This window comes from Coturnix japonica, chromosome W (assembly GCF_054131305.1).
Source record: "Coturnix japonica strain WE chromosome W, WE-NBRP24, whole genome shotgun sequence".
NCBI lineage: Eukaryota > Metazoa > Chordata > Aves > Galliformes > Phasianidae > Coturnix > Coturnix japonica.
Genome location: NC_140701.1, coordinates 2,960,363 through 2,975,966, shown reverse-complemented (window position 1 = coordinate 2,975,966; position 15,604 = coordinate 2,960,363). Strand labels below are relative to the sequence as shown.

Sequence of the window (15,604 nt, the reverse complement as noted above, 5' to 3'; positions counted from 1 at the left end):
CTTTTATTTTTGTTCTTCAGAAACAGAATTTCTGTTAATTACTAAAATTTCAATTTTTTCAGTAGTTCAGATAAGCAGATGTCAGTTTGATGCTTATGATCCTACAATCAGACTGGACATCTGTAGCTTTTTCCGATAATTCACAGCATTTCCGGATCCCAAGCTAGGCTCAATACTCAGACAGTAGCTCTGTCTCAGGTTTCTTACTTTCTTTGCTTTCTCTGAGGTAGTATCTACAATGGCATGAAAAGACAGAAGGGGACGTGGAGAGAGATTAAGGGAAGCATCAAAAAGCAGAGGGGGGATGATCTCTGGAAGTTGCATTTCTTATTTCAACATCCAGCTTTTAATCAGGATAGCCAATCTAAGCCGTAGCATAGAATTTCAGAAGCTAAAGAGAAGACTAAATGAGTTGTGCTCTTTTGAGAATGTTTGGATTCACTTTCTCTGAGAAGAAAGATGTTCTCATAGCAAAACTTCCCCTACAACTGCCGACTTTCTCACAGTACCGAGGATTTGGGAACAAATAAAAGCTCGGGTTATTATATCTTAAGGGAGATGAAGGCTGAAGCACATAAGTAAAATAGAAGAATCAAAATATATTGTATTACAACTTCCCAGGCAATTCTGTGACTACTGCACTTGTAACAGTGACCGTACAAATCCGTGAAATGTTACTGTTCTTGAATAGTTAAGTGTTGTAGCCTGCAATTCTAAAACTGATGCTACTAAGTAATTGCAATACTGCTTGTGTGTTAATTCCTTTTGCCAATCCCACAACTCAGCAGTTTTTACTGTTTATTAGGATAATGCAACTGTGATAGAAGAGTTAAGAAAAGAACTGGCTGACAAAGATGACTTTATAAAGGAATTAAAACAACGCATTAACCACAGTAGCCCTCAGTGTTTGCCAGAAATACCTTTACTTGAAGAAAGACAAAGTAGAAGGAATGACTCTAGTAGAAGGAATGAAAAGGTATGATTATATTTATAGACAGTCAGTACTTAACATCTTGTTAACCCCTTTTTGTTCTTCTGTTTTCCTAGGAGATACTGGAGCTAGAATCATTTTTCTTAGCATACAGTCCTTTAACTACATATTCAGTGATGAGTACTTGTTGGTTCTTTTTGTCTTCCACTCAAACATGAGCTCTCATCTTCTCAAAAATATTTTATTTACTAGAACACCATCTCTCTGTGTACATTATGGAACTTTTCCATGCAGTTTTCCTTGTATTCGTATGTGGATGCTGAAGATTAGGCAGAGGTTTAGCCTTTGGTGTTCTAACATAGCAGCTGTGAGCGTGCAGAGTATGGGGGGAATGGATGACAAAACGACCAGCGTTACAGATTTTGTCCCTAAATAATGTCTCGCTTTCTCTCTTTTGGAGGCAGAATACTTCCTGAGACTGTTAGTGAGACCCAGTAGGGTGTATCTGAAGATCACACAATGAATAGATGTTACTACCTTCCCACACTTGTGCTGTGTTTCAGCTTACGTGTTCATGTGGCGTCTGAGCTTGAGGTTTTACACTGTAACTTTAGAAAACTCGAGATATTTTGGAGGTCTAATGCATAGCCTAATCTTTACTCCTTTTAAATATTTACAGCCTAGGAAACAACAAAGCAAAATTAAACTGGAGAAAGTATTCCATTAAGATGCAAAGCTGAAGACAATTATTTGTCACGTCGATGTACTAGGAGCCTCACTTCATTAAATGAATCTGAGGTTAGTATGAAACTTCAGATCTGAAAATGTTGTGATTGTATTGCGTTTGATAAGGAATGAATAGGAAAAGATCTCATGTTCTCTAAACAATTCCCAAGTTTTAATTTATTTATCTCTTTCAAGGTGATCAGATCACCTGTTTTTATAGCCTTTGATAGGAATAAAAGCTGTTGAAATAATTGTGTGATGAATTTTAGTCAGGTGCTGTTGAAAACTCTCCTCATGTTAATGCTTATGAAGTGGCTCATGATTAGATAAGTTACTTGGAAAAAATTCATGGAGCCACTGAAACGGGCACAGCAAATTGAACTTATTTTCTTCCTCTGCGGGATTTCTGGATATTGTTTTGTTAGCAAATGATGTTAATCATTCCTATATAAGTTTTTAATTGCTAACTTTCATAAAATAGCAGTTACATATATTTTAAAAACAAAGTATTTATTAACCAACTTAATTCTTGGAAATACAGTGGGTGGTGATACTCCATTCAGATTCTTAGCAGAGCCTGATAAAGTGGCTCTGACTACTTTTTGTCTTTCTACAATCTTTGGTAACTTTTTGAGAGGAAGAAGACTCCCCTCAGGGGGTCGGAACAGTGTAAGTAGTAAAAGCTGCTAGTCTGTGTTTGGGACACTGGAGTTTGCTAGTTACTAGCAGTAGTAGAAGCAGCCATCTACCATTTTCTGATGTCCCCAGCAGCCTGTCTTCCATGTGTTCAACCAGCATCTGAACTCATTTTTGATATGCTAGCTGAATTCCTGCCATAGAGAAGGAGGAGTCCAGGTGATCTCAGTTCTGACTTTGTTGTTCCTGTTGAGAAAAACAGGATTGGGTGGATTGTGGACAGGAAGTGCTGCTGGGGAAATGCATACTGACATTTCCCTGTCACTTAGCTGTGCATTTGCTGCCATTTGACCATGAGCAGGTACATGATAGCCTTCAGCTTAAGTACGGTGTCATTGCTTGAATGTCTGTATTCTCTCCAGGGAAAAGATAGCAATGGAGTTCTTTAATGACTTGTACTGGGCTTGCACCTTGCCAGCTGGACCTTACTTATGTAAATAACATCTCTAGTGTAGAAGAGGAAGGGCAAATTCCCTAAGATTAAGCTGGAAGTTAATCGAACACTTCAATCAAATGCTCCTGTTCCTGCCCAGTTCTGACACAGCAGAGTTGAGATGAAGAAAATCGTGTCAGTTCTACCACCATTCTCTATTAAAAAAAAGTGTAGTTGTCTGTGCCCTTGAGAAAAAATGACTTGTAAAGTATCAGGCTCAGTTTAACATGGAGAACTTTTTTTGTGATCATAGATTGGAAATAATTTTAAATGTAACAAGTTCTAGGAAAGAGGGGTAAAACTCTGCTGTAACTGAAATAGACTCCTTCTGTTACAAGTGTTCTTACAGCAGGAAAATCGAATGCTTACATATCCTTTTCCAGATGCTTTATAGCTTTTTAATCTCATGGCTACCTTAACACTTGCACTTAAAATTCTTCTGTGCTATCAGGAGCATTTGGAAACTGTCCTCGACTCTTCTGGAGTGTCCGCAGAAAATGGCAAAACTAGTCAGTTCCCAAAACCGGAGCTGGAAATCCCACTGACACCTCTGCAACCTGATAAGACGGAGATAAAGCAGCACGGCAGCATGATACCTTTAGGAGTGAAAATGCCTAAGGCAAAAAAGAAAAGAAGTGATGACATGGATGAGGTATGACCTAGACCCAACAGAAAACAAAATATCTGATGCCTTTTTACCATTCTCATTTAAGCATTAAAAAAATGCTATTTCTACCTCAGTAAAGTAGTTGAAGAATTTAATCAATGAACTGCTTTAATGAACAAAACTAACAGCCAAGCTCAGTGATAATGGTTTAAGAGAAGGGAATTTCTCTTAACTCCGTTGTGTATTTTCTTTGAAACCTGTAGACATAAATCAGCTTTTTAGACATCATGAGATGTCTAATACTGATATCTTATTGTCCTGTTTTTATAATTGAATGCTTATTTATTATTTGATTTACAGTGGGATAGTTACCACTAGCAGATACTTCCCTACTATTAGCAAAAGTGTTTAAAGTGTTCACTATTGTGACATCAATTGTTCTTTCCAAAAGAATCATGGCTGAAACTTGTCTTATTTTCCCAGGATTTTGTGAAAAGTGAGAACACGAAAAATACAAAATCTGTCATGGCTTTTAATTCACCCTCTGCAAGTGACGAGAAAATGGTTGTTTTTTGTTCTAGTTTTGAAGCTAGCTTGGGACTTCCTGTAATTGTGTGGTCACACGAAAGAAGCAGTGTCTTATCCTTATGTGTATACCTGAATGGGAATCTTACATGCTTATGAGCTCTTCCTATTAAATTCCATAAGCTAACAAAGGGCAAGTCAGTCTGTCCCCAGAGCGTGTAATGGCTGTACTGTGTAATGATTTGGAGGGAAGGATATTGCACACTGAATAGTTGGGAAGAGAAGCTTTAGTGTATTATCGTGTGCTTTTGTAAGCGAAGCCCTTGTATTAAACTAAGGTTCATATCATTAATATGAATGGCAGTTATTAAAAACAGATGTTCACATGTGATAGCAGTATCCTTGGCATGGTCAGAGTATGAGTAGTAGATTTTTCCCATCTGTTGTTTCACATGTTCACATCTCTGTTGAACAGAAATCCGGAAAAGACTACTTCCTGAGAAAGCGAGTACATGCTTCAAGACTGACTAAAAAGAAGGATGAAACACTGCAAAAAGTTGGAGATTTTATTCAAAGCTCTCCTTCTATTATACACTCTAAAGGTTGGTGTAGAATAAGTTTTATTCCATGTTTTCTAGACATTGTAGAATGGCTTGTTTCTGCTGTAGGCTATTAATGTATGTGTTCTTAGACTTGTCTGCCATGTTAAGTTGTCCTTTGATTTATGAAGTAAATGCATTTATTCGTCTCTTCAGAGATTCATTATTACATTTGTGAAAACCTACAAGTATACAGAGAAAGTTGGTTCTGTCTTGTGCTTCTGTCAGCACGAAAGTTAGGCCTGTTGTTTAACTCCTGCTGAAGTTTCTGACTTCCAGCGACTTCTGAGCCATGATTGTCTTTCATACTCCATTTTAATGCGTGCTTTAAGCTGCCGTACCTGAACCTATAAACAGTTTCAGCTATAGAAGCAATAAAGAACCTCGATGAACAAATACAATTTTTGAGTATTTTCACTTAAATTTTACGTGTCATTTATAAACCAAGTTTGTTACGAAGCTTTTTTTGCATTCAGTGATTTAAAGACTCACAAAAACAGTAAGTTGATTGGTTTATGTATCAAAACAAATTTCTTCTAGCCAAGAAGCTGATGTCAGCAGTAAGTTCTCCTAAATCAAACGAACCTGAAAGTCTCGAAGAAGGAGAGACCAAGCCAAAATGATCCAAAAGGAAGCTGTATTCCACTGTCGTTTCTGGCCCTCTAGATATACCTGCTTCTTCGGTAAGCGATTATACTGTAGTCTTGGCTTAAAATAAACTACTAAGGAGTCCAAACAGACTGGAGGTTTCATCTATTTGCAGGAGGAGGTTGAAAGTACTGAGGTATTTCTTTATTCTACTAAGTCATTCTTGTTGGTCTTCCTGCTGTTCTGTTTTATTTTGTCCTCAAAGATCTCTGTGTTTGGCTGGCTTACAGTTTACTAAGTAGGTGATGTAGCAATCACGGAGATGTCTTCTAATTTGGAATCATAGATAATTTCAATGTGTCGGAGTGGGATTATTCTACTACACGCTTTTCTAGAGCACAACTTACACAGCTTTTTAGGTATGCTTAAACTATGATCTCCTGTCTAAGCCAACTTGCAAAGGATCTGATGTGCCAGTTTCATGACTCTGTCGGCAGCTATTGTGCTAAGAACATTCTTGCTCTGTTGGAACTGCATCTTTTAATTATATTAGAGTCCTTTTTCTGTTCAGCAAAGTGATCATTTGCCCATACTGTAATATCCCTCTGAATTTTTTGATGATTTGACAAATGATAGGGGCAGAAACCAAAATGTTATATTTTTTTTGTTAGAGGATGAAGAAGATGAGACAATTTCTTTTCTCACTGTAGTTCTGAGAACATGGAACTGAACCGAGAACTGAAATTCTGGGCAAGTCATAGCTACAGGGATTGAGGCTAAAAATGTTTTCTGAACGCTTGTTTCACAAAACAAGTATTATAATACTCTTTTGAAAACAAGTATTTCAAAATGAAAGCTGCCTTCAGGCTTTCCTCAGATGTGTGTGCTTTTTTAAGATAAACAGGATTTTGTACATTCTCCATATTTGTTCCTTGTGATTAAGCTGCATTAAAATGATCTCGGTATCCCATAGTTTTCTGAATAAAATATAATAAGCAAATGCCATTCTGAAATCCATTTAGGGGAAGAAATATGTTTGCGTGGGTCAAGAAGAGCTTGTCAGTCTTGTGTGAAAAGATGAGTAACTTTTGAAATGTTTTCTTCAGGAATCTGAGGAACAAAAGAAGGAAAGTGATCATCTGATCATCAAGCGACGGCTGAGATCCAGAACAGCTAAAAAACCTTGAAGAAGCATGTTTGTTCCCCTTTCTCAGGACATACTTTTATCGTATTATTAAAACTGGTTGTTAATAAACAGTAACAGTTACTCCGTTGTGTTCTTAAATTTGTATATAGGTGTTTGTTGCAGAACGGCGGGAGAAAAGCAGACGACCACACCTGTCATTGACATATGATCAGCGAATCTCATTTATTCCTTGGCTGCGTGTACCTTTATAATACGGATCATTAGCTCATACATATTGCAAAAGTGGAGCTCATCATTGGTTCCCAATTACATACCATCCCCGAGTATCTTAACAGCTTGTTGTTATCAACTGAAAGCTACTCCCTTGCTGAGTTCCCAGAACCATGGCTAGTTTCTCACCATCCCAGAGCATCTTGTTATTCTCACTGCCCTTGCAGGTGGCATGACTGTTAGATTAACTGCACCGTGTTTACGACCCTTCTCAGCTAACTAACTGTAAAAAAACACTCTCTACACATGATAAGCATCATTTCTGTCCATGATTAGAAATTAGGTCCTAGTAATTGATTTAATTGCTCTGCTATTCTTACGGGATCCCCAGTTAAGGAATCAATTTCCTCCTTGAATCTCCTGACTTCTCTGCTAGTAAAAATGGCAGCTTAGCATTCCCTATTTTCCTTTGACCTAAGGAGACTTCCCTAAGAGGATAATGTGAAGTATTTGTAAGATTAGTATTAGGGAAAGGTGAACTCTCCAGGTCCTGTTTACGCTGTTCCAGTTCCCTCAGTAATTGAGAGTGCATCCTCCCTCTAGGGCCCTGCATGGGATCAGCAGCTCAGCCAGTCCCCTTCTCTGGAGGGGTTGCTGCTGCTTGCATTGATCTAGAAATTGTGGGGGTTGAGGGGGGGGAGAGGGAATGTATCTAAGGGATCCCATTTATGATCTTTCTGCTTTTTTTTTCTTTTGAACTTTGACTCCTTGTGAGGAACTGTTACTTCTTGCACCCATTCAATGTCATAAGCCAATTCTTTTTCAGAGAAAGGAGTATTACTGTTTACATATAAATTCAAAGTCTGACAAACCCAATCTTTGTCAGACCCCTATTTTGGTCAAAATAATGATTTTCCCTATAGTGGCTCTCTAGGCTTTTTGTATACAGTATTTAAACATCTTTTTCGTTATCCCCAGTTTTGGGATTATTTTTCCAATTCTGAAGCTTCTCCCCAAGGGGCTTATCTTCAGGCACAATTCTGGGGATGCTTTTCCCTTGTACTTGGCAGCTCCTATTCCCCTTATCTCCAGAATGATGCTGCGAACTACTCAGCTCACACGATTCTTGGATTTAGGGCCCATTCCCTCTGGAGTACCTCGCTCTGATTCTCGGATTATTAGGGGTGTGCTGCTGGCACTTCATCAAGTGCACAGGGTACCATACAGCAACAGCGCGCTCCCAGACTCACCTGAGTCCCAAGACTCACCTGAGACTCAAGAGACCCCCCAAGGCAAGAATTAAATTCCCTTGCCTCTGTCTGTGCACGAAATTACCGGGACTGCAGGAGTCAACACCTGTGCCTTAGCTTTCATAGAGCCCATCCTTTATGTAACAGTTTCCTATCAGCCATCCCAAGAAGTCACCTCACCACCCAGGCAGGACCGCTGAAATCAATTGGGTGCACCTCTCCTGTCCAGGAACCCCAAAGAGGCGATAATAATCCCAGGCCAGCAATTGTAGTATTGATATGATGATTTTATTCAAAGTCTTTGTTAAACAAAGAGGGAAGATTATGGTATGCCCTATAATCTTGAAATACCTCTTGGTCACCCCCATTTACAAGATGATCAATTAAAATCTTATACAATTAATGAATGGGTGCAAGGAACTACAAGAAGGATCTGATTGCACAGCAGTCCCCATTGGAGATAGCAATCCATAGGATACAGGCAGGGGATGGGGTCCTAATAAAAACTTGGAAAGAAGCTACACTAACACCACAAGGGGAAGGACCCTATGTTGTTCTATTTACTGCAGAAACAGCTATTCGAACCGCAGAGAGAGGATGGACTCATGCCAGCCGTGTTAAAGGACCCATCGGTGACGAGAAGTGGGAGGTAGCTCCCGGGGGTGACGACTTGAAACTCACACTGCGACAAGCCCAATGGGTATTCCAGGTAAAGGCTTCCCCTGAAGAACACTACTGCTGCTGAGAAGAACTAAAAAAACCCCTCGTAGCTGGTTGCAACCCAGTTGACGAGTGAGGCAGAGGAGTGAACTGTGGGGAAAGATGGGCCTTAGGGGTATCCATTGGTACTTGGGGATTCTCACAGTGATCACATTTTGTATAGCAGCACAACGCCACCCACACCAAGCTTCCTTACATCCCTGTGTGACCTGGTACCTATACAGCCCAGTCTAAACCAAAAGGGTTACTATTTTTGCCTAAGCTCAAACCCAGGGAGGGGATACTGTAACCACCCAGGCTCATATTACTGTGCCTATTAGGGATGTGAAACTATTGCCTCAGATTGGGCACCTGGGGCTGGGCAGGATAAATATCTACAAGTAGGGCATGGACCCTATGGGTGCATACCTCCTAACCGAAACCCACAGTTGGGAAGATGGGCTGTGTGGGGATTAAAGACAGAGAGAGAGAGAGAAACATCTGCCAGCAACTATGGATAAATGTAACAAATCCAGATAACCCAGTGTGGCTGTTAGGGAAGATATGGGGTGTAAGTGACTTGCGGAATCAAACTGTATAACACATAGATGGGTTATAAAGCAGGTATGTTTATTCCAGCGCTGGGTGCAAGGGGGATAGCTCCACCAGACTTGCACACGGACTTGTAAAATCGTGACACAGATATAGGTACATCTCATACATAGTCAATGATTTCTCTGAATTCTGATACATATTCAATAGTTGTTTAGCATGCAGACCCCTCTTGTTCTTATCAGGGGGATGCAACTCCTCTTCTGGTATTTACAACATCTATTCTCCTCCTTGCCTGATGTCTTCCGTGAGGTCTCACTCCTTATCTGCATCCTTCCTGCTCTCCCAGGCCCCTTGTTTCCTTTAAACAAAGAGGGAAGGAAGGGAGGGGTGCTCTGGGGGGGGAATGGGAGGGGTGGAGGAGGGTTGATGTCAGACTGTGAAATCGATTTTTTTAATCTTAATTCTGCTTCAGAAACAACATCTGATTCCCATGCTCTCTGCTTGGTATTTTGTCTTTTGATGCAAACACGTAAGCCCCATTGGTGCCTGGTTCAGCAGTTCAGCTTCCTTTGCGCCCTTTGCCTGGTTGTAGGGAAGGTGGCAGGCTCTGATTCAATGAGGGTGTTGTATGGACACAGTATTTATCGCCATGTATCCAAAGGTGCAACAGTTTCTGGAAACCCAGGTGGGATCCTATAGGTGATGGTTCTCTCGCCACCAAGCATCCAGTTGCCAGCAGTGGGTGAGTTCACTGGGACTTTGGGGATGGGAGGTGCCAACTAGCAAGCCTTCAATATCTGCTACTAAAATCAGACTTGGAAGCACGTTACACGTGGGAAATACACTTGGTGCAGGAAAGGGGATTTCCTTAGCCATCAAAAAAAGATGAAACTGCAGATCTATCAACAAAAATGTAAGCACGTGACACTTGACTTGGCGGGTCTGTGGGAAGGTCAGCTTCTCCGTGTTTGTATTTCAGCCATCATCCTCCACACTGGAGAGGATTTATCCGCTTGGCTTGCTTAATTGCAGCACGTTTCACACGCGTGGATAACCTGTGCATATTGCGTCACTACCCGTGTGGCCTGAGGTGGTGCACCAGGCTGGAAATAATGCCTTCTTGGGGTTGTTGAAGCTCTGCAAAAGTTTGCCAAGCAAAGTTGTGGATGCTCCATCCCTGGAGGTGTTCAAGGCCAGGCTGGATGGAGCTCTGGGCAGCAAGACTCTGTGGGTGGCATCTCTGCCCGAGGCAGTGGGGCTGGGGTTCTGAGTTCTTCACTGTCCCTTGCAAGCCAAGCCATTCTATGATTCTGCATTTCTATGATGTAAGCACCAGCCCCACAGCCCTGGTGCAGTGCATCACAAGAGCAGCAGCCTGCGGGGAGCCGCCACCCGGAATCACAGAGATGTGAGGTCACAATGCCCCATCCTATGACTGTGCTGAGCTGCGTCATGAGCTCACAAGGCCTGGCCGCAGGCTTGGCTCAGTGCGACACTCACTGTGGCTGCAGTGGTGGTGTTGGAAGTGTGGTGCAAGTGTGGGGGCGGCCATGGACCCTGCCCGCCTTGTCCTCTTCCTCCTATTGGTGGCCATGAGTTTCCAGGAGAGCTGTGCTGCTCCGTGGCGAGCACGGGGAGCAGGTGAGTGGGTAGAGATGGGACCCAAACTGAGCAGCTCTGGGAGCAAGAAGTCAGGCTGTGTCCCCACGGCCCTGTAGTACACTTGCCTGGGGCCTGCCTTCCATGGGGGTGTTGCTGGGTAGGGGGTGATGGGCAGCACTGCAGGAGCCAGGTAAGAGCCCGTGGCTGTGCTGCTCCCCAGGGCTGGCTCCAGCCATGCCAGGCTGTAGCTCTGCTAATTGCTGGCTGCAGCACAGCCTTCGTCCTGGGAGATGCCCGGGGAGAGTTCAGAAGAGGCATGCTGGGCGTGCATGAGCATTTCTGCTTCAGGCTCATGGCACTCCCCAGTTTCCAAGCCAGAGCCCCAGTCCACAGCCCAGGGGAAGAGACAGGTGTGCTTTCCTCCAGTGCCTCAGTGTGACCTTGCTGTCCATCAGAGGCCTCCCAGTAAGAAAGCCCTGGGGGGCTGCATCTTCTTCCACGTAATCTGTGAGAGATGTGGCACGTGGCCCGGAGAGAGCACTGCATACGCTGCCAGGTGCCAGCCTACGGGTCATCCCGTCCACCCTGCAACTTTGGAAATCATGACCTGAGTTATTCTCCCATGCCCCACATCCAGTTACTGAGGGAGAAGGAGATCACACCATATAGTGCATATAAGTGGGAACTTATCTCATCTGTTCTTGATTCTAGATGATGAGCTTCGTGCTCCCTTTCCGGATGCTCCTTTGGATCCAGACTTCATGCCTGTGCCTGGGGGACAACCCAGGGGTAAGTTGTGAGTGTCTGTTTCCTTGGAGGCTGAAACGTTCATGCTCTCATGGTTTACCTGGGTGCAATTTTACTGGAGATCCTCTCCAGGTCTTCCAAGCCTGTTTGTGCCCGGAAGGGTTTGCACAGATGAGCCATGAGTATTTTTTCTCTCAGAGAGCTGCCACGTTTCAGTGGGAAGGTTACCGCTGCCCCTCTGCAGCTGAGGGAGCCCAGACCTTTGTATTTGGGCTGTGGCATTCCCCAACCACCGCCAGACCCTACAGGTCACTCAGGGAAAAGGAGGCCCCCACATGTGCCGGAAGCTCTCCTCACCTGTGTCTGATCACACTTGTGTCTGCAGGCCCTGCCCCCTGTATGCTCTGCTACTCAGTTGATGCTGTAGTGTGTGACTAAAACTTTTCATGGGTCTTTGGTTGCAGAAGTGCCCCCAGTGTGGGCCTTGCCCGGTCATCGGTTTCCTCCTGTGCTGGAGCCCAGCTGGAATCCCAGCAGTGAGTACTCTGTCTTCACTGACTTGGCTGACTCGCCGCTGATCTTCAGATCTTCATGCACATGATATTTAACTTCATACATTCTGTTAAGGTCCGGAAAGAGAAGAGGATGAATCCAATCGAGGAAAATACTCTCAGGGCTCATCCCATCTCCTGAAGCGACTGCTGAAGGAAATGGAGAAGGCAGAGCGTGGTGGGTATACTTCAGTCTGTTCACTGTGGGACCTGGGAAGCTGAGGTGTGATATACAGGTGTGGGCAGGCTGTAGCCTGCACAGCAGGAAGGGATGGGTCAGAGCCGTGCTGCAGCCGTGTTCCGTGTATCACCTTGCAGGTGCTGTCAAGCACCAGAGCTGGTCTGCTGCCAGATGGTCTGCATCCAGCCAAGACCCAGAGGCAGCTGCTCCCCCAGCACAACCATTACTTGTCAGAGCTGCTTTGTGCAGTCATTGGCACCCAGATGGCAGCAAGTGGCAAAGTGGCAAGCGCTGTGCTTCTGTTCATCCAAAGCCCTCCGTGCAGCTGAGCAAGTTCAAGGCAGGAGGAGCATCCCGAGCAGGGTTGGCTGCCTTTGCTAATGCTGGAAATGAGGTGGAGATGCTGATTTTGAAGGCTTGGACTGTGTGTTAGATCTTGGATTTCAGCCTGCAGCTACCTGGCTGTGACGGGCTGGTGACAGCACAGAATGTGAGGGCCTTGCACAGGAGCTGATTTCTCAAGAGGTGTGAGGGAGTCAGCATTGTCAAATAGCTGGGAGGGCCCAAATGCCCTTGGGTAACAGAGGGGCTCACAGTGTACTTGGGGGGGGGGCTGGACTTTACCTGAGCTCGGGATTGGAGAAGCTCAGTTTTTGATGAGGGCACGTGACATCCCAATCCTACTGCCCTGCTTTCTTTCTAAAGGAACGGACCAACAAAGTGAGCGGGATGCACTCCAGGAAGGTGGATATCCCACACTGCCCGTCCCGGATGCGCTGCAGGAAGGTGGATATCCCACACTGCCCGTCCCGGACAGAGGAATGCAGGCAGCACCAACCGGCATGCCAGGTAATTTCTGTCCTATGATCATACGGTGTCACGAACCAGAGTCACTGCATGCCTGCAGGCTCTTGCTGCCAGCTCTTGCACACCAGGTCAGCAGCCAGACCTGAGCGTGTGAGCATAGAGCACATGTAAAAGAAGCCAGGGGTGGCTCTCTGAAAATGGCTGGCCTTCGTGGGGTGTGGAGAGTTGTTCCAGCAATGTGCCAGGGAAGGTACTTGCAGACCTCTGTGACCCTGCTCAGCTCCCACCGCTCCCAGATCGCAGAGTTTGCCCTTTTGGAACGAAGCCACCTGAGGGTGATGAGCAGGGTCTTGTATGCTAGGAGCCTGCTGGAGTGTTTCTCCCCTGGGCTGGCTCTCGCTGTGCCCTGTGCTGGCTGAAGCCTGACCTTCAGCCTGGGGGGCGTCCCACAGGGGGAGCTCAGGACACGCATGCCGGGAAAAGCGTGAGGGATTCTGCTCTGTAGCTCTCCCCACAGACCAAGCCCAGACCCCAGAGTACAGCCCCAGCTCTCGGCCCAGAGGAGGACACGGGTAGTGCCTGTGCAGCCTCTCCGTACCCAACGAGAGGTGGAAGCAATCCTTCTTGTCCTCCGGTGCTTCGGCACCAGAGACGGAGGCACCCACTGACAAAATGACCTCTTGGGTCCATGAAGCACACTGAGAGATTATCTGTAGCACAGCTGAAGGTAACGTGGGACATTGTCTCATTTTTTCCAGGGATGAACACAGGCAAAAGCACAGAGGCTGCTGCTCACACATCTGTGCGGAAGCGCCACATTCCGGTGACGGTCTCAGCGATGCTGCTGCCTGCGCTGGTGCTGGCTGTTGGTGTTGTGATATGGGTGCTCAAAGACTACCTGTGAGTTGGCCGTTCCCCAGAACACCTTATTGCTGCATTTGGCAATGAAGCATTTGTGGTGCCAGGATCCTGGACGGCCAAATCAGCCACTGGCAGTACACTGCCAGGACTTAGGTTGCAAAGTCTTTCAAGTTTCCCCTTATTTCCTGTCACTGAGTAGTGCTTTCTGAAACTCATTCTCACAGAGCACGCAAGAGGGAAAAGAGAGCAGCAGAAGCAGCAGATGGAGCTGGGGAAGGCAACGAGACAGACTCTGACCCAGTCAAACAAGAATCTCCATAATAGCTCCAGTCCGTTCCATTCTGCCATTGAAGAGGCCCGAAGTCTTCAAGGTCATCTGGAAGACCAGGAGCTTGAACTGAAAGCCATGAAAGAGATCCTTGGGAACAGTCCTGAGTGCTGCCTTCTGTCAGAGGATGGCCCTGAATGTGAGAGCAGAGCTTTTGTCCTTCATCCTGCATACTCCAGGACAGGTATCACCAGCAGTTTGAAGATTCTTAGCTCGACACAGCTACATTCCTGTTGAGGGTCCTAATGAGGACCCAGAAAACGAGCTTCCTCTGACTGCCGGACAATGCGTAATGTCTTTGGAGATGTGGGTGAGAATGGCTGGTTTCAGGGAGAGCTGACAGATGGCACAAGAGGACTGGTCCCTTCCAATTTGGTTGCGGAGCTTTCAGTTGATGAACTGGATACACCTGGAGATCCTGTCAGAATTCCTGCATTGCTCCATCTGCAAGACTACCATTGCTCCACTCAATGGAACAACTCGATGTTGAGCAGAATGTGGTTGAGCTCCTTCGGGAACTCTCTGAGGCGACTGACAGCGGAACTGCATAGCTTTATTGTATATTAAAAATAACCAAACAACTGTCCCCTCCCTCTCCCTTCCCCTCGCACCCCTCCACCCCTCCCCCCCCCCCCCCCCCCCCAAAAAAAAAGACAAAAAAAACAAAAATAAACCCTAAAAAACCAACAAAAAACAACCCACCCCCAATAAAACAAAAAACCAAAACCAATTAAAATCTCAACGCTGTTCTTTTTCTGGGATACACTGAGGTGACGCTTCTTCTAGCTTAGACTTTGCAATGAGTTTGTGTCACGGAGTTCTCTCTAGAGCTCACTCGGTGACAGTGGGAACAAACCCAGGGAGAGAAGGAACAAAGAACCTCCCCTCTCTAACAGCGCGGTGCGGCGCGGCCGAGAGGGGAAGGGAAGGGAGATTGTGAATGGGTCTAGGAGGGAAAAAATGAAAAAAAACCAACGATCTGAGAATGAACAGCAGTTTAACGAACCCAGTGACACTAAGCAACAACGATGTTGCAGAACGGCGGGAGAAAAGCAGACGACCACACCTGTCATTGACATGATCAGCGAATCTCGTTTATTCCTTGGCTGCGTGTACCTTTATAATACGGATAATTAGCTCATACATATTGCAAAAGTGGAGCTCATCATTGGTTCCCAATTACATACTATCCCCGAGTATCTTAACAGCTTGTTGTTATCATCCTGAATGCTACTCCCTTGCTGAGTTCCCAGAACCATGGCTAGTTTCTAACCATCACAGGGCATCCTGATGTTCTCACTGTCCTTGCAGGTGTTATGGCTGCTTGATTAACCGCACCGTGTTTACGACCCTTCTCAGCTAACTAGCTGTAAAAAACACTCTCTACAGGACCCCACAGATTACCTTCAGAATTCAACAGTTAGTTCTGTTTCCTTTCTGAGTGCATAACAACCTGAGCAAATGAATTGAATGACGTGGCTTGTTAGTCTGGTACAAACTCTGCTGTACACTGAAACTTGGTCCATTTGTAAGCAGGACTTCGTCCATCTCTGCAGGACAG

At 45.0% G+C, this 15,604-nt stretch overlaps 2 protein-coding genes and 1 long non-coding RNA gene across 4 annotated transcripts in view; 2 read left to right on the top strand and 1 right to left on the bottom strand.

The window, feature by feature from the left end:
• LOC146754228 (uncharacterized) overlaps positions 1-15,604 on the bottom strand; it is an 88,998-nt gene that overhangs the window by 28,131 nt on the left and 45,263 nt on the right. The gene's annotated exons all lie outside the window — the stretch shown is intronic.
• Positions 4,295-6,494, top strand: LOC146754233 (uncharacterized). The gene is made up of 3 exons (XR_014938864.1): positions 4,295-4,520; positions 5,058-5,200; positions 6,212-6,494. It is a non-coding gene; the product is annotated as an uncharacterized LOC146754233 (long non-coding RNA).
• Positions 11,429-14,686, top strand: LOC146754232 (uncharacterized). 2 transcript variants are annotated; one of them, XM_085527688.1, is made up of 5 exons: positions 11,429-11,851; positions 11,943-12,044; positions 12,753-12,896; positions 13,613-13,754; positions 13,940-14,686. In XM_085527688.1, the coding sequence occupies exons 2-5, from the start codon at positions 12,026-12,028 to the stop codon at positions 14,034-14,036; spliced, it is 402 nt and encodes a 133-aa protein (XP_085383814.1). In that variant the 5' UTR covers positions 11,429-11,851; positions 11,943-12,025; the 3' UTR covers positions 14,037-14,686. The 2 variants fall into 2 exon arrangements, with proteins under 2 accessions (XP_085383814.1, XP_085383813.1); XM_085527687.1 differs by lacking the exons at positions 11,429-11,851; positions 11,943-12,044 and having other exon boundaries at positions 12,589-12,896.